The sequence below is a fragment of the Rissa tridactyla genome, chromosome 2, assembly GCF_028500815.1.
Source record: "Rissa tridactyla isolate bRisTri1 chromosome 2, bRisTri1.patW.cur.20221130, whole genome shotgun sequence".
Lineage (NCBI taxonomy): Eukaryota > Metazoa > Chordata > Aves > Charadriiformes > Laridae > Rissa > Rissa tridactyla.
In genome coordinates, this window is record NC_071467.1 from 98,370,563 (window position 1) to 98,397,457 (window position 26,895).

General features: G+C 39.6%; 2 protein-coding genes across 5 annotated transcripts in view; one reads left to right on the top strand and one right to left on the bottom strand.

The window, feature by feature from the left end:
• KDM1B (lysine demethylase 1B) overlaps positions 1-4,516 on the top strand; it is a 35,052-nt gene extending 30,536 nt beyond the window's left edge. The window contains exon 22 of one of the 2 annotated variants that reach the window (XM_054193632.1): positions 4,499-4,516. The gene's annotated coding sequence lies outside the window, so the exon portion shown is untranslated. Of the gene's footprint in view, positions 2,418-4,498 lie in introns of those variants that run through there. The other variant, XM_054193633.1, reaches the window with a different exon arrangement.
• DEK (DEK proto-oncogene) lies at positions 1,030-26,453 on the bottom strand. Of its 3 annotated transcripts, none has more exons than XM_054193638.1 (11): positions 26,315-26,453; positions 24,164-24,310; positions 21,733-21,834; positions 21,127-21,236; positions 18,334-18,428; positions 15,528-15,648; positions 14,154-14,336; positions 7,357-7,489; positions 4,923-5,071; positions 3,558-3,626; positions 1,030-2,609 (listed from the first exon to the last, which is right to left on the bottom strand). In XM_054193638.1, the coding sequence occupies exons 2-11, from the start codon at positions 24,297-24,299 to the stop codon at positions 2,598-2,600; spliced, it is 1,110 nt and encodes a 369-aa protein (XP_054049613.1). In that variant the 5' UTR covers positions 24,300-24,310; positions 26,315-26,453; the 3' UTR covers positions 1,030-2,597. The 3 variants fall into 3 exon arrangements, with proteins under 3 accessions (XP_054049613.1, XP_054049612.1, XP_054049614.1); XM_054193637.1 differs by having other exon boundaries at positions 26,156-26,452; XM_054193639.1 differs by lacking the exon at positions 26,315-26,453 and adding an exon at positions 25,679-25,698.
• Between the last annotated feature and the right edge of the window lie 442 nt (positions 26,454-26,895).

The window sequence follows — 26,895 nt, forward strand, 5'->3', positions numbered from 1 at the left end:
GTCACCAACCAAAATACTGAATACCAAAAACTTAACTAAACAGAGGAACCAATACACTGGACTGTAGGAATTATGCTGTAAGCAATCAAATCAAGAAGTTCGGACTGTTTTTCTAGGATACAATAATCAGCACAATCTTAAACATCTGGAAGGTATATGCCTGAACACTTCATTCAGTTACATTTTATCCAGTTAGTCAGTTTTGACTTTTTTTGAGCATGTCTATACCGGATTTATAGACCTGATCAGCTATGTTTTTAATTCAGTAGCATCAAGATAAGCAGGACATTTTATTTACCTTTTAGTATTGTCTTGCAGCGTTTCCCTCAGTTGTAGAAAGAGCTGGAATCTTGTTATCAGTTGCAGCCAGACTGGTATGGATTAGCAGGGAAACAGCTCAGACATTTCTTCTCTGTTGAGAACTACACTTATTTGTAGTTAAAAGATTTAAACAAAGTATTTGAGGGATTCAAAGTTCATTTCCATTCCATCTGCACAATTCCAAAGTGGCATGTAATGCATATATACAATAAACAGAAGTACACTATCTTTTGTAAGTTTTCGTTATAATTTATACTCTAAGAAGTGTTTATACTTGGGAATCACTCATCTTAAAAACACTTCCTGACCCACATAATTAACTTGTGTATTTACATAAAAATCACAAGGCAGTTCAAGTATTTGTAGAAAATCCATCTGAAAACCCAACAAAACTTGACACAAGTAACTTACCGCTTTAGAACAGGACTTAGAAACTTCTGATGTTTTTAATTGCAAATTAAAAAGTGTTCTTTATGCTAAGATTGTTCAGAGAAAAAAAAGGAAAACAAAACTAAATCCACTTCACAGAAGATATAAAATCATATCCTGGTGCAAGGACACACATTTCCACAACAGTATCTTTAAAGTAGCCTGCTGAATCAGGCTTGAATACTTTCTACCAGATGAGATAAAGACAACAACCTGTTTCTGTATAGTTTTTTTTCTTTTTACTATACATTTAAGCAAATGTTAAATCATCAAAATTGATTTACATTTTTGTGAAAGACATTTATTGAATACAAAAAACCCCATTACATTCAGCCTTATTATAAATGATTACACACAAAAGAAATTCAAAAAGTGTGTGAAGATTAATAGTCTAACTGGCTGAACATTTTCAGAATTTAGATCATTTATGAACTCTTATTTCTCAACTGTACAATAATAAAATTCAAAAAAATACACTTTGTCTTTCCAGCAATACTAGTCAGAGGGATTCTGTGCTCACAGCATTAATGGCAGCCCACACTTTGGCAACTATTAGCTTCATGATTTTATGAGTAGGACTTCTCATAGTAGCAACAAGGCGTATGGAGAACAGAAACCTAAACAACAAAAATGTATGCAAAGAGTTCACTTTGATCCGAAAAGCTATGGGACAAAGTTCAAGACTGCAGGCTTAAAAGTACCATTGTCCACATTGAGGCACCAAGGGTCAGGTTCAGAAGAGCTTTTCCCATACAGAAGAGAGATGAACCGCACACATCAGCGCTGCCCAATTCGAAAGCCCCACTGCGGGCTTCCAAAGCTATCGAGCCTCCCAGCTGTACATCTTGGATACCCACTTCTGAGATGCTAGGCCATCAAGCTTGTTTGCAAAGTGAACTTTAGAAAGTTCTCTAGCCTTGGAGGGATTTTATTTACTATGTCAAGCCATTGAAACGAATGTGCCTATAGTCTCTTGTACAAAGTTAAACGCTGAAAAGCTGAAGTATAAAACTACAGTTTAGTTTCTGTACAAGGAAAGATGGGACAAACATTGTAAAAACCTCAACTCATTTGTAATTTCATGAAGCTTCTGCATACCAATTTCATCACAGCCTCACTGCTGAACACTGACATTTCATGTCATAAATCCTAAGATAACAAGATTAAAAAACTGATCTGCACAAAAAAAATCTGAAATAACTTTATATACACAACAGAAAGCCTTTTAAAAGTACAAAAATAACATCTATATGCCAATTCGTTACCATGCTTTGCCAGTTCTCTCAGTGCCTACACATGCAAGACAGTAATCTAGATTTAGAATAATTCTGCATCTGTAGAATGTATCAGAATATAAGACATTAACATGTGACTAACTTTTGTTATTTTCAGAATGGATATGTATTCAAAATATCTTTATAACCAATACTGCAATATTCCAGTCTCTGCATGTATATGTGCAGATAAGCAGCTTTCATCTTACTTGATTTTAAAATCTCCTGCGAGCTAGTAATCCACACTAAAAAGCTATGGTGGTTCCAATGAATCTAGTTATACAAAGCAATTCAAAATGTACAAAAACTATAAAAAAATGGAACATTTATTGCCATGCATGAAACTTAAGTATGTTCAGCTAAAAACTGCATCAAATGCAGTTTTGTTTTGTTTTTTTTAAAAAAAAAAGATACACAAAGCAATTTACAACAACACTCAACATTAGATCAGCAGAATCATCTCTGACTAAATACCACAAGGGTAAGACACGTTTCTTTTGCTGGTGCCTATCAGATCTTCAAATCCATGGGAACATAAAACCAGGAATCTTCATTTCCCACAGTCAAATCAGATCATGAAATCAACTGAAATGAGAAGTGCATTAGTTTTCTCCTTGCTCTCAATGCAATTACACACAGCCTCTCCTTTTGCATCAAACTATCAATAAAATACACTCTACTTTTGCTACCACAAAAAAACAAGAACATCCCTACAGCAGACAAATTGCTCTCTTGTGCCTTTGCCAATAGTGACAAACGTATGCACAGCACATAGGCAACTGTTTCTAGACAGCCATATAGACACATCTGCAAGTGAAGCCACAAGAAAAACAAAAGTTACTTTATTAACTCTACTATGTGAATCTCACTTCTCTAGTTCCGTTTTTAGTTTTGGGGCAAGCAAAAGTAAGTGAACTTGAAAATTTTCTTACAAATTGCCAACTACAGACTGGACAATAAACCCTTTGTCATGAGTACATTGTATCAGGCCTATACTTCAGTGCAGCAAACTCAAAGGCAGCATTATAACTGTGCTACCAGAAGCACATATAGAGAAAACCTATCTATCTTTATGCTCTTTTGCCTTCTCTCTTTGCCAGAGCTTGCAGATCTGCAGAGCTTATACACCTTCATGCATCATTACCTACAAATCTATGTGGTCACTGCATGAATTATAGGGCACCTTGCAGGCAAGACTGTAATTTAAAGCAAATGCATAGCTTCCAGAGAGTAAAAGTCATCAAAAATTATGATAGCTTTAATTTTATTTCTGCTTACCAGAGAAATCATAATAGCAGTAGCATACTAAGAAAATAGAGTCTGAAGCGGTTATTTGTGAAAGAGGGATATGAAAGAAAAAAAAACTGGAGCCAGAGTTCAGATTTATCAGAGCACTAAACTTCCAATGCTATACAGGAAGCTATTAAAACTAGTGTTAACAGGATGCGATGCCACTTTCTAGTAGGCTGAAGAAAAAAGACAAACCCAAAAAACACCCAACCCAGGATCTTTTCTAAATGATAAAGTCTTTACCTCTTTGACTGTTTTTTTAATGAAGTCTTTCCTGTCAGATAAATCATAACTAGGATAGTTTTCATAGACCTAAAAAAAAAAAGAAGTAAAAAAGAAAAAACAAAACAAGTCTCAAATTACTTTCATGCAATGTATTGTATGAATAGAAGGAGTTTAAATGAAATTAGGCAAAAATTGGTGTGGTACTTCTAGTATTACAACTGCCAAAATGCCTTCTATTAATTACGGAAAGCGACAAGCTTATTTTCCTGTTCTTATTTTGACCACATAAATATCTAAATACATGCATTTTTTTGTATTTGGTCACTGATTAAATTTTTCACATCAACAAACTGGAATGCCTAGCTTGCCATGTCAGGCAAATAAGAATTCTCCCATCTGTGTCTTGCATGCTCTTTAAGTAGTCAGATAACTTTGCATTAGTGTAGGAAGCTAAACAAATATCAAATCCCAAGGTGTATTTAATTTTTCAGTAACAAGTAAAATTGTGATCCTTTCAAGTGCTTAATAGAAGAGTCAACGTATTACAGTGCTATTCTACAATTGCTCTTTAGCTAACTGGGTGGGAGAGGACCAACCAAACAAAAAAGATGCCAGCATTGACAACAAATGCATAATGTTTTATTTCAGTATATCAAATTTCAGACTTCTAAAACAACTATAAACATGACAAAGAATTTGTACAAAATATACAGTTTTCTCATAAGAGTAACTTCTGGTTTAATTTTCTCAAGACAACTTCTTGGAAGAACCAGGAAAATAAACATGTGACTGTAGGAAGTATCAAGGTAACAGTATTGGGTGTGTTTGGGCCACTATTCCCCACCTTTCCCTTTTCCAGCTACGCAGTTCCTTCTTGGCACCTGTCCTGACAATTAATTGATTGCTGAACTGATTCAACTCACTAACTCAGCTGAGAACTATTCATTTTTTGCTGACAGATGAGAGTTGAATGGACTCATAAAGAGAACATCTGAGGAATGAGAGCAAGGTGAGCAGCACAAATGTACAGAGAGCGTGACACAGCCCTCCCCTTTTGACAGTGGCAAGCTGCTGCACTGTCTCAACAACTCAAATATTTTCACTTTAATACATGGCAGATATTTTGGAGGTAATACTGCTACTTTCCATGCAGCTAATTTTTCTTTTGAGATTTTCCTTCTACCGGTGGGTATCATTGTTGCATATCTTAAGATTAAACCTCTCCTAGTTAAATCTGTTAGCAAGTCAATAAATCAATGCAAAACTATTTTTGTTTCTGAACCTTTGTGCAGAGTGCAAGCCTCTATTTCTGAAATGATGACAAAGGTCTGTTCACAGATAACCCACTGCCTAAAAAGAGACTGCAAAATCATATTTGCTTACCTCCTTGCAAATTTGTTTCATTGTGACCTCCTCCAAGTTCGCATTGGCCAACAATTTCTTGACGGTTTCCTTAAGTTCTTCATCTGTGGGTGGTTTCTTCAGCTTTTTAATTAGAGGCTCATCATCTGAACTATCCTCAGACTCACTTTCTAAATAGGAAGAACGATTTGAATTGTAATAGAAGATTTACATTTGTCTGCTTTCTTCCTCCAAAAGAGAAGCCATCAGAACTTTCCGCAAGCATCTGATGCAGACATTCTACCTTAAAATAGACATCTTGCCAGACCATGCATTTAAAACCAAAGCTAATTCTATCAAGTACTACATTTATTTATGAATCCACATCATTGTTGATGAACTATCAGTTTACAAATCAATATGTACTTTAGAAAGTATGGGATAGACTAAAGTAATTTATCAAACTAAAAAAAATGGTTTGGTTTATTACAGCAATTCTTAATTGAGGCATTATGACCCTAAAAAAGTACTTATTTGCTTTAAGTAGCTAGAATTTTTTTTCCTCAGCAGTGCTGTCCACTAGGATCTTGTAATTTTGCAATGCTGTATTACTGAACATGCTGTCAGAAACACCATGACAACAAATGAAGAGAATCTTAAAGAAAGTTAGCTGAAGAGGCACAGGACACTCCTACAATCTTTTCCAGCACGAAAAGAAAAAGTATTATACTGAATGACTCTGACATCCATGCACTTCCTCTACTGCCAACAAGACAAAATTCAGAGCAGATCCCAAACAATCTAAATAAGGAGCTTACAGACAGACTTAACATTTTGATTTTTGTACAGCGAACATACACAGAAATGCAGTAGGAGTAAAGACATTATAAATATCTTACATAATATATGCAGAAGACACACACACACATATATATGAAATTCATTGATGACAAAATAAAGCATACGCAGAGTCAGCCACATTAGTACTGCCACCAGCTACTCTGAAAATTCATTGAATTCAGCACAGGCCAGTTTACTTTTCTGAGAAGTTTAGCAAAATTCCATGCCTAAGAGGTTAACGATTCCTTTTCTTAATACACTGTCAAGCAGGGTAATTAATCTGAACTGATGTCTGCTCTATAACATATATATGCTGGTGCTGCCATTAAATAAAGTATATTTGCAGTATGGATATATTTTGCATTAATAACTCATACTACAATTGTGAAAGGGACATGACTGCTATCTCATAAGAGTGTCAGAGATTTTAAGGTGGGAAAGGACCTCTGGAGATCATCTGGTTTAAGCCCTTACTCGGAACATGGCCAACATGGAGCTGGTTGCACAGGACCCTGCCAGGTTGAGCTCTGAACATCAACAATGGGGATTCTACAACTGCTCCAGACCCCGTTTCTCTGTGACCACCCTCATGCTGAGGCTTTTCTTCCCCTAACATGTAATTCCAGTTGCCCTGGTGGCACCTTTTGCCTGTCACCTCCAAGCAGAGCCTGTCCCTGCCTTCCCTGTGCTCTCCCATTTGGTAGTTGCAGACCGCAGTATGATCCCCCCGATCTCTCTCTTCTTAAGGCTGAACAAACCCAGCTCTCTCTGCCTCCCCTCCTACATCTTGTGCTCCAGCCCCCTGACCGTCTTGGCAACTGACCCTCCACTGGACTCTCTCCAGTATGTCCACGTCTGTCTCCGTCTTGCACCAGGGAGCCCAAAGCTGGACACAGCACTCCCAAGGCAGGCTCACAAGTGATGAATAGGGGGTAGTAACCACTTCCCTCAACCTGATGGCTACACCCTTGCTGAAACAGCCCAGAGTGCTGACAGTGTTCCTTATCACAAGGGCACGCGTGCTGCTGAACTGGGTCCAGCTCATTGTCTGTGAGAACCATCTGCCACCATCCAGGTCCTTTTCTGCAAAGCTGCTTACAAAGAAACCACTCTGTCCCCACCTGCACTGCTGCAATCTTTATACATACATTTAGATCCTTAATATCTGTGTAGCTTTCATGTATATCATCAGATACAAGAAAGCCAATAGGAACAGGATGCACGCAGAACCCCTATCTATGTTAACAAAAACCACATAAAGCTGCTGAACAAAAGACATACACAGTGGGATATGTACCACGAGATCAATTATAAGACTAGTGTGAAGTCACTATAGAGACACCAACAGAATTTTGCTAACATTATTATAGAAGAAGGGAGAATTAGGCTAGTATTTTCAGTTTATGTGCAAATAAAAAGTACATATATGTAAAAAACAGAAATTACACGAAGCATACCCAAACCAAGAACTTTTTTTTTTTTCAAGTTACTGTTGCAAGGAAAGAATCATCAAGTAGCAAGCCAACAATTCACCAAATTCTATTTTCTTTCACAATTAGGTGCAAAAGCTTGCTTTCTAATAAGGATCCCAGTTAAACAACAAGACAATGTCTGATGAAAGATTTAAAACATTTACCTTTTCTAGAACTGTTTTGATTTTTTTTGGTAGTGCTGCTGTCTGCCTTCTTGACATTTGCACCCTTCACAGCTTTCTTGGTTTTGGAAGCTGTCTTTTTAGATTTTTCTCTTTTAGATGCTTTTCTAGGAGGCTATAAAGAAAAACAGAAGATTAAAATGATGGTTTCTACGCAAACAATCCATATCCCTTTTACACAGTGGAAATTATCCTTTCTGTCAATACAAACTAAATCAGCAAATTTAATTACTATGTTTTATTAGTCATTTCTACCCCTATACCATAGGGGGAATATGCCCAGAATTAGTATTCCTACATTCTTTTAAATTTCACATTGTCCTCCTACATGGACTCTCAAGCTCAAACAGCTAGAACTTTTTGATGATACCAATAGTTTGTTGTGCTACAACTTTCCGTTCACACTTATAATTAACTTATAAAATCACTTTAAAGATGTTCCTTTAAAAAAGGACGTGGTACGTTGTATTCATTTACTTCCAGGTGCTATAGCTCTCTAAGACTACATGCAGCTAATTCTCTTTGCACTAGCTGAGAACTACATTATCTATTCCATAATTTGGCCAAGTATTGTGACTAGTAAACCCAAAAAACTGTTGCTTTAAGTTAACATCAGCAGAAGAAATTGAGAACATAAATACATACAGTATACACATATCAGTGCACTGCATTTTTGGCACAAATTAAATGTGTGCTTAACACAATCTTTAGATAGTACTTCTGACAAGGCTGAAAACTCCTTACAGAAACAAACATGGAACACTGACCAGGAATAAACCATACTTCAGAGAAACAACATCACAAAACAAAAGTAACTAGTTACTAAATTCATAATTCTAATTTATGTTTAAAATAGCAGCATAGTCAACTGAGCAGACTATGACATCTAAACAATTAAGATTAGTTCATATAACTTAACTGCTTCTCCCATTAGTACCCGGTGCAACTCATGAAATTAGCATTTAACAAACTAGATTATATTTATTTATATTGGGTTGCACTCAGTCTGCAGCATTAAGTGAAGAATAAAGACTTCCACTGTTGAAATTCAGAAAATACACTCAAGGACCACTCCATTTCTAAATAAACATTAGTAGTTTCTAGCATTTCAGCTTTCAAGTTTCTACTAAAGCACCATCACCAGATACAGTTAGAGGTTAAACCTAGCATTCACATTTCATTTTTTTTTAATAAAATTATGCTCCCCCAGCACACAAAAATATTTCAGATATCTTTTGCTTCCAGGTAACAATAAGGTTTTTTTTGTTTGTATTGTTTAAAGAAAGAGACACATAATTCTGAGGACAATCTATTCCAGCCACTCCATGCCTAAGATTCAAACAGAGCTGGGGCAGCAAAGCATATATGCTGCCTACATCCTTTCACTTGTAGTATGTTAAAGGGTGTCACAAACTATTTGTTGTGGGTTTTTTTTTTTTCCAATCTTAAAGCTGTACAAACACAGACATTTCCCATTTCACCATTCAAACTAATTTGACATACTAGTGTTTTTGTAATAATTAAGCTTTTATTCCATGCAAGTTAACTTCAGTTTCTGAAGACTTCAGCCTACTCAGCTATTGCCTAGCAGACATATCCAACTCCTACCTTCTGAAAGGAGGCAAAGAAGATCCAGTTAAATCAATGGGGTTTACTACGAGGCTTTTTTGTTTGCTGGATTTTTTTTTTGTGTGGTTTTTTGTTTTGTTCTTTAAATAACTGAGTTCTTGAAAAGTTTTCTAAAAGACAACTCCTGCCTCTGAAAGTGATATTCCTTTCCTCACAGTTGGACAAGTGTCTTGCTGAAGAGATGAACAAATATAAAATTAACTTTTAGTATTTCAGCCCTGTTTCGATTTGCCATTTGTAGGGAAAGAAAAAAGGGCAAACTAAGAATTAAGTTAAAGGAAATTCCCCAAGCCCCCATGAAACAATCTTTATAAATTAAAACTAACACCTATCAAAATAACAGTGACAAAATCTGTTACATAAAGTTACATGTATTGGCCTTTCAATAAAAGATTTTTGTTACTATTTTCTATAGCTCAGACTATTTACTTAACAGCCTGTCACACTTCCACTGCAATATACGAAATGTAAATAAAGGTCTTACACTACAGCTAGAGGTTCCATAGCTTACATAAAGGATTTCCTTGGACACCAACAGTCGACTAAGTGCTGTTCATTGCAGGGCTCTGATTAAAGTTAAAAAGGCAGCCCCAACTAAATCAAAATATAGGATAAGATGGAGCCTGTAGCTCCTTTTAATTTCTTTTTTCCAGGCTTCAGGCACATGGATAAATCAGTGCACGCTTGGTACACAAATAGCTCTATACTTGTACTAGCCCTCCATGTTTTGTATCTATTCTGTGATTAAGTACAGGGCTGAAAGGGAAAGGTGTTTTGCATTTAAATACAAAGTTAATCTTATTTCTCTTCTACTATGCAAGGCTAAAAGAAGTTTCAAAGAAAACAGAGGAGAACAGAAAATGCAATGAGATGAGAATACTTTGGAGATTGCAGGGATCTTTGTAAGGCTGCTTACTATTTTGCTCATTTTATCTTTGTGATCCAAGACAGAGAACCCAAAAAGAGAGATCATGACATAAAATCCAGGAGAAATATGGCACCAAGATCCAAAACCAATGCAGCTAGGTAGGTCAGGGACCCCTACTGAATTCAAAGTCAAGTCCTAGGTAACCAATCAAACTCTATGCAGGAAAAAAAAATAAAATAAAAAATCTATATATCTATCAGGCCAGAAATGCTAGAAAGAGACCAAGTCGCCATGGACCCAGCATCACAACTGGCTCCAAAAGGAAAAGCAGATGGGTCACTGTTGTGAGTGACACTCTACTGAGGGGGGCAGAGGGGCCAATATGCCGCCCTGAGCCACTTCACAGGGAAGTCTGCTACCTCCCTGGGGCACAGCTCAGGGATGTGTTGGACAAACTTCCGGCCCTAGTGAGCTCCTCTGACTATTACCCCCTTTTAGTATTTCAGGTGGGTAGTGATGGAGTGGTTAGAAGGAGCCCAAAATCAATTAAAAGAGATTTTAGAGCCTTGGGATGGCTGCTTAAGGGATCAGGAATGCAAATTGTGTTCTCCTCTATCCCTTCAGTGGCAGTCATGAATGAGGAAATTAACAGGAAGAGACAACAGGTCAACTTGTGGCTCCAGGACTGGTGTTACCAGCAGGGCTTTGGGTATTTTGATCATAGGCTGCTATATGAGACACCTGGCCTGCTGGTGGCAGGTGAGATGCACCTGTCCCAGAAGGAGAAAAGAATTTTGGGGCAGGAGTTAGCAGGGCTCATTGACAGGGCTTTAAACTAGATATGAGGGTGGAAGGGGAGATAACTGGGCCTGTCAGGAGTAAACCCAAGGGAAGCATGCCAGGGCTTGAAGGATGGTGGACTAGTGAGGACTCTCACTCTGCCATTTCATTTGAGAGTAGAGATAGCCATTTAGAAATCATGGAAGCACCTGAGAAGGTTCTGGTAGGAAATGGGGCCCATACTCACAAAAAGGTGTTGGAATCATTAGCTCACATGAAGTGCATCTATACCAATGCACGCAGTACAAGCAACAAACAGGGGGAGCTTGAAGCCATGATGCACCAGGAAAACTATGACATAGTGGCTATCACAGAAACGTGGTGGGATGCCTCACACAACTGGAGTGCCACAATCGATGGCTACAAGCTCTTCAGGAGGGATAGACAGGAAAGGAGAGGTGGTAGAGTGGCCCTGTATGTTAGAAAATGCTACGAGAGCTCAGAAATCAAGTATAGTGATGATGGGGTGGAGAGTGTTTGGGTTAGGTTAAGGGCCAATAAAGCTGATATCACTGTGGGAGTCTGCTATAGACCTCCCAACCAAAGCAGTGAGGTGGATGAAGCTTTCTATAAGCAGCTGGGGGAAATCTTGCAGTCACTTGCTGTTGTTCTTGTGGGGGACTTCAACCTCCAGGATACCTGCTGGGAATACAACACAGCAGAGAGGGAACAATCCAGGAGGTTCCTGGAATGTATGGAGGATAACTTCCTCACACAGCTGGTAAGTGAGCCGACCAGGGAAGGTGCCCTCCTGGACCTGCTTCTTGTGAACAGGGAAGAACTTGTGGGGGAAATAAAGGTTGGTGGCCGTCTAGGGCACAGTGATCATGAGATGATTGAGTTTTTGATTCTTTGAGAAACAAGGAGAGGGGTTAGTAAAACTGCCACCTTAGACTTCTGGTGGGCAAGCTTTGACATGTTCATAAGAATGCTTGACAAAATCCCTTGGGAGGCTGCTCTGAAGGATACAGGAGCCCAGGAAGGCTGGACGTACTTCAAGAGAAAAGACTTAAAGGCACAGGAGCAGGCTGTCCCTGCGTGCCAAAAAACAAGTAGGCGGGGAAGGAGACCGGCCTGGCTAAATAGGGACCTTTGTCAGGACCTCAAGAATAAGAGGAGAGTCTATGACCTTTGGAAGAGGGGGCAGGCCTCCCATGAAGACTATAAAGATGTAGTGAAGCTATGCAGGGAGAAAATCAGGAGAGCCAAAGCACAGCTGGAGCTCAACCTAGCTACAGCTGTTAAGGATAACAAAAAATGTTTCTATAAATTCATTAACAACAAAACAAGGATTAGGGAAAATCTCCCTCCCTTATTGGATGCAAAGGGAAACATAGTCACAAAGGAGGAGGAAAAGGCTGAGGTGCTCAACACCTACTTTGCCTCAGTCTTTAGCAGTGGAACTAGCTGTTCCCTGGGCACCCAGCCTCATGAGCTAGAAGACAGTGAGGGGAAGCTGAATGAGGTCATCACAATTAAAGACGAAGTGATCAGTGACCTGCTACACCGCTTGGATGCACACAAGTCTATGGGACCGGGTGGGTTACATCGAAGAGTGCTGAAAGATTTGGCAGACATGCTCACCAAGCCACTTTCCATTATTTACCTGAAGTCATGGCTAACTGGGGAGGTCCCAATGGACTGGAGGGTAGCAAATGTAGCACCCATCTACAAGAAAGGCAGAAAGGAGGATCTGGGAAACTATAGACCTGTCAGTCTGACCTTGGTACCAGGGAAGGTCATAGAGCAGATCATCTTGAGTGCCATTACAAGTCATACAATGGAAAACCAGGGGATCAGGCCTAGTTGGCATGGGTTTATGAAAGGCAGGTCCTGCCTGACGAACCTGATCTCCTTCTATGACAAAATGACCCGATTATTGGATGAGGGAAAGGCTGTGGACATTGTCTACCTAGACTTTCAAAAAGCATTTGACACTGTTTAGAATTCTCATGGAAAAACTGGCTGCTCGTGGCCTGGATGAGCATATGATCTGCTGGATCAAGCACTGGCTGGATGGGCGGTCCCAAAGAGTACTGGTCAATGGAGTTAAATCCAGCTGGCGGCCGGTCACAAGTGGTGTCCCTCAGGGCTCAGTGTTGGGACCATTTCTGTTTAACATCTTTATTGATGACCTTGATAAGGACATAGAGTGTACCATCAGCAAGTTTGCAGATGACACAAAGCTAAGCGGGAGTGTTGATCTGCATGAGGATAGGGACGCTCTACAGAGAGACTTGGATAGATTGGACCGACGGGCCAACGCTAATGCAATGAGCTTCAACAAGGCCAAGCGCCAGGTCCTGCAATTGGGCCCCAACAACCCCATGCATCGCTACAGGCTTGGGGAAGTGTGGCTGGAGAGCTGCCTGGCAGAAAAGGACCTGCGGGTTCTAACTGACAAGCAGTCTAATTGACAAGCAGCTGAATATGGGCCAGCAGTGTGCCCAGATGGCCAAGAAAGCCAATGCCATCCTGGCTTGTATTGGAAATAGTGTGACCAGCAGAAGTAGGGAGGTGATTGTCCCCCTGTACTCAACACTGGTGAGGCCACACCTTGAGTATTGTGTCCAGTATTGGGTACCTCAATATAGAGATATCGAGGTGCTGGAGCAAGTGCAGAGGAGGGCAACGAAGCTGGTGAAGGGCCTGCAGAATAAATCTTATGAGGAGCGATTGAAGGAGCTGGGACTGTTTAGTTTGAGGAAGAGGAGGCTCAGGGGAGACCTCATCACTCTCTACAACTACTTGAAAGGACATTGTAGAGAGATTGGTGCTGGTCTCTTCTCACAGGTAATTAGCGATAGAACAAGAGGGAATGGCTTCAAGCTGCAGCAGGGTAGGTTCAGACTGGACATTAGGAAAAAATTCTTCACAGAAAGAGTGGTCAGACACTGGAATAGGCTGCCCAGGGAGGTGGTGGAGTCACCATCCCTGAATATGTTTAAGAGTCATTTAGATGTGGTGTTAGGGGATATGGTGTAGGGGAGAACTTTGTAGAGTGGGGTTGGTGGTTGGACTCGATCCCAAGCATCTTTTCTGACCTAAATGATTCTATGATTGGGAATTGTCATGTAATTACATTAATAAAATCATCACAAGATGATACAAGAAACACAATCAGTTATGTCTGAAATCCTGGCTGCCCCAAAGTGACAGTTTTATAAGGTGCATATATACATACAAAAATGAGAACCTTCACCTCTTATCTTATAGATTCTCTAACTTTAATGCACTAAGAAATTATGAAAATCTCTTATAAATTGCAAATGTATTCCCTTTTCTTTCAAACCATTCATTCAGTTAAACATAACTTACCGCCCAACTCTGCACGTTACAGGAATTACCAATAGATAACAACCACATAATGACAAATTGCAGACAAATTTTTTTAGCCCTATGTTGTGAAAAAGCACAACCCAAAAAACAAAACCTTCATTACCTCATCTTCACTTTCTTTTTCTTCTGAAGAATCATCCTTTTCCTTCTTTTCATCTTCTTCACTACTGGATTCATCTGACAAGATCTCTGGGCACTTGGTGCGTTTTGCTTTTCTTGTTGTTCCAGTGCTACTGCGTTCTTTTTTGCCACCTTTGCTTGGTGTTTTTTTGGATTTTGGCAGTGGCTGAGAGACAGGAAGGTGTGTTATCCAAATAGGAATATAAAAGTGAATTTTAAAGTTATAAATTCCTTCAAATCACATGAAAGAACAGTAAACAAATAAAGAGGTGTCTAAGTCTTGAAACAAAAACCAGGACTATTTTATGTACTACACTTAAGCCATAACATTTTGCTATAATCAGAAATTCATTACATAGATAGACCTGAGTAAAATGAAATTCCAGTTTTAAGCTAAGCACCCCTTCCACCCCCCTAATCAAACAAATCTTCAAAGGTTAAGAGATAGGGAAGGGAAGCAAGAAAAAACAATCTAGAATGAACCTTTTACCTACCCACGCGCCCCCCCCCCCCCCCCTCCAAATCCATAAAAGGAAGGTTTTCCTTCTGGTAATAAGTTAGTGACAACTCTTCAGAAGACTTACAGGCAGGAATTCTGTCATGTCTTATGCAAAACTGCATTTTGTCATCACTCAGTACCAGTGCCTCTAAGGCAGCATGCAGACTCCCTGTTCACATCACTTACCAGTGTTTGCTGGGAATAACTTTAGTTTTCCTGAGCAACAGTCTAGCAATGTAAGTATCACTTTTAGATTAAAAACTGAAAGTCCAAGAAGATTAATAATAGAGTATAGTAGCCTTGGCAGCTGAATCTAGTGCAGTAGCATATACTAATTAAAGCAAGTTTTCCTAGGCTTGCAACAAATTCCATTTTGCGATGACCAAATGTGATTACATACACTTGTGAACTTGTAGCATACCTGAGTAACATCTGACAGCTTATTTTCCTGTACTTTTGTGGTTTTATTTCCTTGCTCTAACATCTTTTTTCTTTTTTTTTTCCTGCTCACATATTATGTCTATTCCCCTACATTCACCCACAAAGCAGAAGCTACTCATGGTATTGGGGTATGGATAGCTCTAATTAGCTTCATGTGTTGACCGCATACACTTTTGTGCACTAACAGTGTACAACAGGTGCACATACATGTAAGCATATAGTTTCTATCTCAGCCCTCACACCATCATGGATGCCTGCAGGAGCAGAGCTACTCTCAAGAAGCCACTACTACTTCAATAAGTTAGAACAGTAATTTTATCGCCACTGGTAACAAGCAAATAATAAGGAACAGAGAGACAGCTGCCACTTTTTATCAGAACAGAGCTATAAAAGCAAGCATAACAACCTGCATCTCACCTTGCCTGAAGATTTTGGGTGCATTAAGAAGTTTAAGATTCTGGTTACCAGCTCACTATTGACTCCTGATCTTTCCAAGTCGAGAACTTCACAGATACTTTTCAACATTGCATTTCTAAATCTGGAGAGAAAAAAAAAGAGAAAGAAAAGATTCACAACTTAAACAGTCAACATTTGACTGTTAGAAGCCACTATCTGGTTTGTGTCTGCAACCTGACAACAGATGTGAACACACACACTTAGAACTACGTTTCCAGTCTTATCTATAGTTAAGCAAAGAACCACCACCATATTACATTCAGCAAAATAAAAGAAAATTCCCAAATCCCCAGGTATGTAAAATAGGATATAGAAAAAAAGCTATAAAATCTTAGTAAAAAAGCCTTCCCCAGAATCTCTCCTAATCTACCACACTGTAAAAAAACCTAAAAAAATATAAATCAATCTTGGAAAATAAATCCAGTGGGAACAAGATTTGAACTATAAGGGGGCAGTGGTCGTCCCTCTTATTTTCTCTACTTCCTTACCCCTTTACAGAAGTACCACTGATGAAGACAGAAGGCTAAGAGAAACTCTCACATCCACCCCCTTTACTCCAAAATGATCTTGAACCAATTGTCCCACTAGTACTGAAAAAAGTGTAAAGGAAGAGTCAAATGCTATGAAGGTATGACATCAGAATGCAAGCTTAACACGATTAAAAAAAAGCAACACAAGAAAACCCCTACTTAGTCTACCTGTTACCTCCCTTCAAATGTTTAGCTTTCCTCTTCACTCATTTTGTACAATGCTGCCTGAACAGTAGATTTCATTGTCTGAACATTTTTCACAAATTAAACAGCTATTTCTGATAATCAAAGTCAAAGGAAACTTATTTTTCATTGTTTATTTTAAAAGTCAGTGCAACAATTTCATGGTGGCCTACAACTTCTCTAAAGGGTGCGAAACAACTTTGTTCTCCCATGTTTTAGGGCATCGGAACAAGAAACCTTAACTGGTTTGGTGCGTCTCCCTGCCTCCAAGTATAGTTCATTCACCATCCTTCCAATGATGAAGTCAAATCTTTCAATCATTTTTCTAGGCAAGGTCATAAAAAAATTTTTTGCAATCTTAACATGAGGAGAGCCTTCCTGTTTAGCTTTTGGGGATACACCGAATACTTGTAAGGTATTCCCGCATAATCAAGTCAACCTCTATAGTATTATTGTCTCTTAAAACGTAAGAGTTAAAACTACTTAACTTGTTAACAGATTTAAAAACTGCATAGAATCGAAGTTTCTGTTTCAGACTTTCAAGACCTTCTATCCTGAATTTAGGATTTTGTGGTTCTATTGCTGCTTTGACTAAAATTCTGAGTTGTGTTACACATGGCATTTGTCCCTGTATTTCAATTTAGGGTAGAACTGATATATGCAAAGAATAAAATATTGCCTCCCAGATCCTTTCCATATTTTTAATGCTTCAAAGATACACCTGCAGATAACAGCAAACATAATGTACTAAGTATTAAAATGCAGTTCAAGTGTGGAATAAACAAGTGCATACAAAGTTTTGAGTCAGGAACTTCCACAGCAAGTAGTTTTGACTTAGAAAAAATTCCAAGAACTGTAATCCACACAACAACCTCAACCCTCATTGTTTTTAATCTAAACAGTAAGATCTTATTTTTTTTCCTTTTTTCATCTTGTTCAATGCTGTTAAAACACGATGACGTCCAAGCGTACAGCATGGGCAGAAATCAACCACATAGTCAGAATAAACTAATAATCTAATCAGCAGCATTTCATACACAGCCATGAACAGCAGCAGAACTTACCACAGTAATACAAGCACACAGGCCTCGGTACCTTGATATGAGTGACAATGCAACCAGTTTTTAGAATATTTGTGGAAGACTGAAGGGTAACAAAACTTAACTAGCAGTTCATTCATACAGAAAATATGAAAAAAATGTGCAAAAATATTTTTGAGCTTTTGCAGCTAAGGGGAAGCATTATCAAATTAAACCAGTAGGAAATAGTCAAAACTCCATCCTGAGACAGAGTTTGTCTTGTAGATTAGAGGTATTTGACAAACCCTACTCCTAGAAAACTGTGTATCTGAGGAAGGAAGATTTGCAAATTTCACATTCTGGAAACCTTCACACTATCAACAAACGGACACTAAAAAAAAAATTAGAATCAACTATGTAGAAGTTATTAGTTCTTTCATTTGTTACAACTAGCTGCTCAAATATGCAAGGGCATTTTTAAACCCTTTCAGTCCAGTCAAAACCAAGCTGCAGCAGTTTCTCCAGTTAATAAAGCAGCAGCTTATGTAGGGGAAACAGTAAAAAAGAAAAAAAGCAATAATATTAAAAAAATACTGTTAGGCTAGTTGCTACAGCAATTCTAGGAATAAGAGTGTATGTTTCATATACAATAAGCAGAAATGGCTTTGATTGTGAAGGAGGAAGGTTTTGAGGTTTGCACCATGAATAGAGCACAACATATTCACAACACTACGCTTGCCCTGGGGAAATTATGATTTCCTTCCTTGGCAGAAGAACCTGCTAGTTAGCATGTGATAGTTAAAGCCAGGACTGTAAGAATTGTGAATGAAATGTTCACAATTTAACTCCTTTTAATACATTTCAAGTTGTCTTACGAGATCAGTTTGTGCAATTAAAATGAGCTCAAACAGATCGTAGAGCTATGAAACAGCTACTCAGCCTAAAGTTTAAATTTAATCTGAAGTAAAATTTTGAAAATAAAGAGAATCATATAGCATGAGTCACACTGTGTTAAGTAGCAACAGAGATCATTACTTTTTTAACATTTCTTCCTTCTTTTTGTATTGGTCACTTCCTTTTTCAAATGGGAACCCGCTGAACTGACCCACATTCTTCTTGAGGGAAGCAACCTAGAACAGAACACGCAGATTACTTTCCATGGCAAGTAAAGATTTCATCCAATTACATTTGTTAACTTTTCATATGAGAAAAATCTATTCTAGCATTTAGCTTTCTGATGACAGAAAGTTCTACCCTTTAAGTTATAACCTAGATACATTACGTCTCTATCTCATGACAGCCAAACTACAACAGTTAATTTCTTGTTGTCTTGGTACTTTTAATTCCTTTTAATAACTTACCAGGCAAAAATCACCTGCCATTTCAAGCTTGTTTATAATGTACCGCATGATTATTTACAGGTTTGCACAACTACGATCATATGAAGCCTGTTGCATACTTTGTACCATGTAAGTTGTTATAGAATAGTGAACTTTATTTTTACTACATAATCTGCTAGAGCAGATTTGCTTTATTTACTTTTCTAAAGTCTTACATTGGACTGTGATTGTACTTTTGAACCTTTTCTGTAGCACAACAAATTTTTGCATTTCCATACCACCCAATTTACAAGTTCTATCATAATACCTGCGGTCTCAATAGGGTTGAACTTTCATTGTGACAGCCCTTGTAATGGGAAAATTGCTCCCATCAAGGTCCCAAATATATTAAGTTCTTTGTTTTCACTCCATCTCTTTTTATCAAAAAAAAGAAGTTAAAAAACATCCCCAAATCTTTTATTCTTCTGAGATCTTAACACTATCAAGAATAATTTGAACTCACTTTCAACAGTTCTACAAATTTTGTTCCTGGTGTTTCTCCATTAGTTTATAATTTTACCAAAGCTAAGCTCCTTTTCCAAAGAGAATTATCTTTGTCCAGCACCTAGAGAAAATTTGCAGATGGCATTGGTATGTTTTATTAAAAATGTTAATTACGATCCAAAGCACACACAGAACGTGCACACAAGACAACATCTGATCTTCACTATATTAAACAGCATTCTGAGTTCTCAACAGTTCTGTTTAAATACAGTTTTGAATGAAACCATACCAATATTATTTCCAAGCAAATAATTATATTCTCATATCTTTGGACGCAAACGACTGGGATGCTGCAGCAGTCCAGCTGGACTTTCCAACAAGTCTATGTCTAAAAGACTAAATGTGGGAGGGCAGAGCAAAGGGGGTGCGGAATTGCAACCAAATAAGTGGGGGAGGGGGGAAGGGTAAGAGCTGTATTTCAATACAGTTACATACATACATACAATTAGTATGACTTAGGAGCGCTAGGTATCAATTTACGATTATATAATTTGCACATAATTATGAAACTGCAAGTAGTTGTGTGTCTATTGGTTGATTAGATTATTTCTTATTGATTACTAAATCAATTATTAATAACAGTATCATTAAGTTGTTAGTTTCTTTGTAGTGTGTTGCACAATCAGTAAACAACACAGTCTCTTAAATCAGTTATGTCTCGGATCTGCAATCTAAAGTGGGAAAGATGGACTCTGAGGCAATGGTATGCCAGTACCTCCCCCCAAAGACAGTAGAAAAGTGTTAGTGGTTTCATAAAGAGTAAATGGATGCAGTTTGGTGACTTCCACAGTAAAGTCAGTTAACTGAGAAAGTTACATGGTTCTGTTATTGTACCTTTCCTACCAAACAATTAAATTCTACTGCAGGACAATCCAGAAGTTTGCAAAACTCTGTATGCACCAAGTCAGAAATTCTCTAGTCTGATTTATTGCCATACTGAATACATAGCGCAATTCACAGAATTAGGTTTTAATTAATATATACTGTTCTTTTTCTGAGTACTTGAGGCAACAGATCTTTCTTTGCTACTTAAACAAGCATTGCATTTGCAGCACTGCTCTGAGATATTACAGCTAGCATGGATCTATACTAGTTCAGTTCCTGGTTTCTGTGCTGGCTGTTCAAGTATCCAAAATACACAAAGAGGTTAAAACCAAATTCCTATAAATATGGTAAGTGTATTGAAATAGTAAAATGTAGTCTGCCTTATTTTCTCTACATCTGTTTTACCTCTATTAGCAAAGAAGATGAGCCATGTTTACTCTGAAATTTAAGACATGATCACTGATACATACAGGGCTCCAAGAAAGATTTGCTATTATATTTAAGTTTCATCCTTAAATACAAAAGCAAGCATATCAGTTTTCAACAAATATTTTAACTGCCTTAGATAAATGTGATAAAAAACACTATAAAGCCTTTACATATAATGTAGTTTTACTTTCTACTACTTTGTGCAAACTAAAGGAGAAAATTACTAGGTAAGTAGCAATTTATTAAAACCCACTAACAGGTTTCAAACATAAAAGAAATAGAAGTACTAAGAAAAAGCTACATTGAACAAAATAACTACATGGAGTATTTTTACTATATTCTGCATCTTAGCGGCTTTTAGCACGTGAACCATAAATTATTCCCAGCTCATCCTCATAAGGTAAACCACCCCTCCCCTCATTAAAAAAAAATTAAACAAAATCTATATTCAAGCAGACTTACAATTCAGTACACTTTTCCATAGGATTTTTACAGGGAGAGTAGCTTACAGGAGTTAGAAAAGCTACAGGCTTGCTTAACTGGTCCTGCAATATTCATTTTCCAAGTAGTTTGTAATAAGTGACACTTAAGAAGTAGATCCCCACGTGCAAACATAAAAACAACTATACTACAAACATTTTCACTATGCACGAGAACGAACAGATATGCAAGACTGATTTTAAGTTCTTACAGTGCCTGGCCTGTTGTAGAGGAGTTTGTGCAGGTTCCTAAGTTCATCTGTCTTCTTTTTACTCAGAAAGAATTGTATCCTTTCAATTTCACAGAGTTTTTGTCCTTTTCCTGAAACAGTTAAAATACGCGATTCATCACATTTCTATTTATTTATGTGCTTATAAATGCAAATATCTACTGTTTTTTAAAAAAACAAAGTTATTTTAGAATAGCATCAGACATTATAATAGGTCAAACATTAAGCAGACCTTTTCCTATCAATTAGGCATCCTGACAACCCCTTTGTTTTCTTACTTGATAGTACCTAGACCAGGGTACAAGGACTTGACATTTCTTTTTATTCTAGTTTTTCCTGCCTTTGTCAGTGGTGGCGAGGCACTGAAAGTACCAGGTAAGTTTAAACATTATATAACTTCTATGGTTTAAATTGATGCTACAGAGTAAAAGAGGGTTTTCATAGAATTATAATAAACTTACTATTTTAAAAAGTATCATGACTCTGTTAAGTTCGGCCTCATCTACAACAAATTAATAATTTGGTCTTTTAAGATGTTTCATTATCGTTCCCAACACTCACAATTCTAATGTGAGAGGACAAACTCACCTGGTGTAATTGTAAAAGGTTCCTTTTGCAATGAGGATACTTGCATGGTCAGTCGGTCTACCTTCTTTTTCTCCCTTTTTCCTTCAACAATGAGACTCTTCTCTGCAAAAGACAACTTGCTTAAATACAGTATTGTTTCATTACACAAGCAGATTCCACTGCAGTGACAAGCAACATGACACTAAATCTTTGCAATTGAAAATCAAAAATTTATATAGCCAGGTACTATGACACTTTCAAACCTTTGGCTAACAGATCAATGGGATTCTATGGAGCTGTATATCGGAGTCTCCAGTTCTTAACCACAATCCTGCTTACAACTTAACCTTGAAGACAAGACTGGGCATTTCCTAAAGGGAACCTCACCCCACAATGGAGACTGCAGCACTGTGCATTTTCAGAAACCCATCCTTCTCTCCCTTCACTGTCTTTCTGAGGTACAGAAATTACACCGTTTGCATGGTCTCCTTCTGGGATGCCCTAGCCCCTAAGCGCACAGTTCCACTTTAGCCCTGTCAAGGAGAATACTACCACCAGATGTGCAAAAGGTGAGTCCAGCATGCCTGCAGACACTTTCTCACTGCTGGACCGGAGGACCCACACCTATTAGCAGGAGACGCAGAAGAACAGTGGAACTATACTACACCTCACAGGGCTACACAGCACAGCACTCTACAGGCACAATACAAGTGTTAGAAATACTACAAGAATACTATTCCCAGTAATTCTGGTACTGCTTAGTAATGAATACATTTATATTGGTTTATGTATACATTGCACATCACTACTTTAGTGATACTGTGTCAGGAGAAAACCCCAAAGCTTCACCTAAACATTTCATACTAAAATACTTGACCTCAAATCACATATCAAACTATCCTTAGTGCTAAACAGATGTCTTTAACATTTGAAAGGAGCTTCAAAATGTGTATGAACATCCTCAAAACTGGATATGTATCTGCTGAAAACAGAGCAAAACATACTTGTGTGTACACAAGAAACAGTTGTTTCCAAAAACCTAATTCTATTACTCTACTGTTTCCCAAACAGCATCATCTCTTTTCTTTCTACTGCCTTTCCTAAAGGCAGACCTCAGCTCTTAAGAATCCAAGACCATCAGTGGCTTGCTGCCATGGTTTAAACTCCAGCTCGCAACTAAGTGCCACGCAGTCACTCGATCACTTCCTCCCCCACCTGCAGTGGGATGGGGGAGCGAATCAAAAGGGTAAGAGTGAGAAAATTGGTGGATTGAGGTAAAGACAGTTTAATAGGTAAAGCAAAAGCTGCACATGCAAGCAAAGCAAAACAAGGTATTCGTTTACTACTTCCCATCAGCAGGCAGGTGTTCAGCCATCTCCAGGAAAGCAAGGCTTCATCACACTTAACAGTTACTTGGGAAGACAAACACCATAACTCCAAACCCCCCACCCTTCCTTCTTCTTGCCCCAGCTTTACATGCTGAGCATGACATCATGTGGTATAGAATACCCCTTTGGTCAGTTGAGATCAGCTGTCCAACTGTCTCCCTTCCAACTCCTTGTGCAGCCCCCAGCCTACTCACTGGCAGGGTGGTGTGAAGAGCAGAAAAGGCCTTGACTCTGTGTAAGCACTGCTCAGCGATAACTAAAACATCCCTGTACTATCAACACTGTTTTCAGCAAAACACATAACCCCATACTAGCTACTATGAAGAAGTTTATCCCAGCCAAAACCAGCACACTTGGTTTTCACTGTGCCATGGTGCAGCTCTATTTACATGAATGCTTTCATTTGCAAAATAGGCGCCTAGGGATTTCACAATAGGAATGAACATTTTTGCACAGTAGTTCCTTTATCACATCTTGTATTCCTTGACTACCCTCCTCAATTACATGCCACAACAAAAATCTGGCCTTGCTTGCTCGTCTTATATCGCCATGACTTTTATTAACAAAGTTAGTCAAATGGAATTTCTCCCCTCCGATATAATTAAATTTTGGTACCCGGTAAATTAATTCACAGTAGTTAAGCAAGGATATCTGTATTGTTTCCAAAGCCACTGCACAGATTTTTCAAGTTTCTCTCTTTTGCAAACACAGATCACTTCAGAGTGTTACTGGAAAAAAAGGATTCCTTTTTGGATATGCAATTTTATACAAATAATTTTATAAAGGACACTACCTCTTATAATCACTTAGAGGTTCACACAACAGCAAACCCTAGTGTAGGAATCCAGGATGCTGGCAATTCCTTCAATCCTTCCTGAGGAACACCAGCATCGCTTTTTCTAGTGTTGCCTGTTACAGTCTACTGAGAAGCGATTTATGACCCATGGGATAGATGTACCATAGATTCTCCTAAACAATAATTGTACAATTAAACATCACAGGAGACTGCATTCAGCAAACTTGGCATTTTTAAAGGACAACTTATACAGTGGAAAAACACGTACCCTTTTCTTCTTCCTCCTCTTCTTCCTCTTCTTCATCTTCATCACTTTCCTCAGCTTTGTTTTCAGTTTCAGGTTGTTTCTCATCTGCTTTTTCAGATGACATTGTATCTTCTTTTGAGGAAACAACAGAAGACATGGTGTATGGTTCTGCAAAAAGCAGTCAGGGAAACCATCATCAACATAGTATTATACACGAAAAATACGGGAAATTTGCCTTTTTTTTTAAATCTTCTTGTACAGTAGAAGTAATGTCATAATGCTCATATTGTGGTTGTTTACATTCTTTAAGACACTAAAGTATTCTGCATGCACAGAATACATAAAATTTTTCAGGAGGAATTGCTATCCATTCTTCAACTAGCCTGGTTAAGAACAGTTTAAAAGGTTATCAATTCTTTACACACAGAAGACTTCAAGGTTGCTTTGTGAGACATTCAGAAACACCCACTCAAGGCAGCTGATGCTGTTATCTATTAAGAACTGCAATGTTTTAAGATATCACAATTTTAGTGCACCATGTTATAAGCTGAATAGTTATTTCTGATCACAGTTAACCATGCGTACAAGTTTCCTAGCAAGTTAAACAAACTACATATTTAGATGGGGAATGGGAACAGAAAAATAAAAAATAAGAGTTACAAGCAATTTGGAAAAATTTAACACTGCTTTCAAAATTCAAATAGCCATGGCATCTTAGGGCTTGAAAATGCTTTTTGGTTTTAATCTGCAGATCTACAATAAAAGAATAAATGCTTCATACTTAGCATATTTAAAAGGAGTCTTTTCTTAGCATTTGAAGTGGCTTAAATATTAACTTTGGAACATCTCACTTTTGCAGTACCGTTTCCTTACTGACAGAGAATGCCCATCTAACAAAGGAAGATAAGCATGTCTGTTCATTCTAGAAAAATTCTAGTTTTCAAAGTCTTTCACTGTTTACAAATCTGGAACAAAATACAGCATCAGTTGTACAAGTCCTTGTGGGGAAAAAAAAAGTCACGATTAACCATTTTCTTTTTACGATATTAAAGCCAATATGATCTGCAAGAGGTCAGTCTCAATAAACAACAACGAAATCAACTGCTCATATGCAACATTAGCAGGTGTCAGAGAACAGCAGCACTCCAAATGATAGAAAAAATAAGTTACATTACCAGTAGTAAGGTAAAAAAGAAAGTTTACTCCTTTTTGTTAAATCACTGGGGAGAAACATGTAAAATATCTTTCAGGATATTACTACCAGAATTTCATTTGACACGAAAAAGTAACGCGACTTTTTCACGATATTAACTCTCTGAATTTTACTTGTCCGCACAAGTGGAAGAAACAAGCGAAGCACTACGAGCTGTCTCTCCTTCCCCTTTCAACAGGAGCAGGAGGGGAAGAGGGAAGTAAGTGACTTCTTAGCCTTTCAGCAACCCGGTCCGTGAGGACGACTTCCTTAGGGAAAAAGGGTACCGGGATCCACCTTTAGGAAGGCTTCAGCCGGGGGTATTTTCGGCCGGGCAAGAGTACCTCACAAGCCGCCCCAAGAAGGACAGTCTCGCACAACAGCACCTCCCACCCTTCTCCAGCACTTTTCGGACACCGACTGGCCACCTGTCCCCTTGCCGACGTGCGACGGGGAGGCCGGGGAAAGCGAGGACGAGATGAGCAGCGCCCGGAGGCGCCGGCAGCCGAGAACAGCGGCGGGGGCAGCGGCGAGCGCCATCCCCCTCCCCGAACCAGCAGGCAGCGTGGGAAGCAGCGTTCCACTCCCTTCCCGCCGCCGCGCCGGACACAGCGCCCGGCAAAACAACTCAGGCGGAAAACACCGTCCGCCGACCCGCGGAGGCCTGGGCCCCCGCCGGTCGGTGACAAGCGGCCCCGCCACACACGGCGTGCCCGCTTCGTTTCCCCTCGTCACCCGCCTCATTGGGCCGCCCGGCCCGACCGCGGCGAGGCGGCAGCGCCCTCTCCGGCGCCGTTACGGCCATGGCGGCGGGGACCCACCTCAGCTCAGCTCGAGCCCCGGCTTCTGGCTCCTTCCTCGGGCGCGGCACCAACAGCAGCTGGAGGCGACAGTTACCGGAGGAGAAGGACAAGGGGGGAGGGCAAGGGAAGGGGGCAGGGCGGCAAGACACACACAGAGAGAGAGAGAGCGACACGCACAAACACCGTCCCACCGAACAGCCACTCTCTCGCCTCTCTCCCCCGGAATCAACAAGGTTTTCAAAATGGCGGGTTGGCGGGCGGGGAGAAGGAAGCGGGAAGGCGACGGCCAATCACGCGCCCGCAGCCCGGCCGGCGCGGGGAGGCGTGGGGGGCAGGGGGAGGGGGCCGGTCGTGGCGGGGCGTGCGGATGCGCGTGACGTGCGCCCGCCCTGCGGTGACGTCAGGGCGTTGCCGCCGGTGTGGGGGGGATGTGTGTGAGGGGCCGCCCCGCCGCCAGCGGCACTTTGTCGGGTGGCGGCTCTCCGCGCCCTTTCCTTCACCTCCCGTCCCCCCGGCGGTGCCGCTTTACCCTAACGGGGCGGGGGCCGCGGTGCTGACAGGCTGAGGGGGGGCTGTGGGGGTTGCGGCCAACGGCAGAAAGCGGCCGTTGAGGTAGGAGAGTGAGGCTGAAGAGTGAGGCCTCCTCCTTACCCCCTGTAAAATGTGGGGGTCGCGGGCGGCCCCCGAAGGGGCAAAGGCCCCGTCCCGCTTCCCGCCCTGTGGCCTGCCAGGCTTTATTCTTCAAACCCGCAAGGAGG

Bases quoted from the DNA above. Each gene is read 5' to 3' on its own strand.
- DEK (XM_054193638.1), bottom strand. From the start codon at position 24,299: ATGTCTTCTGTTGTTTCCTCAAAAGAAGATACAATGTCATCTGAAAAA. The intron at 18,429-21,126 runs GTAAGAACTTAA...GTTCTGTTCTAG, and splicing joins TCTACAACAGGCCAGGCACT to GTTGCTTCCCTCAAGAAGAA. The intron at 15,649-18,333 runs GTAATGATCTCT...TTTTCTCTCCAG, and splicing joins AAGGAAGAAATGTTAAAAAA to ATTTAGAAATGCAATGTTGA.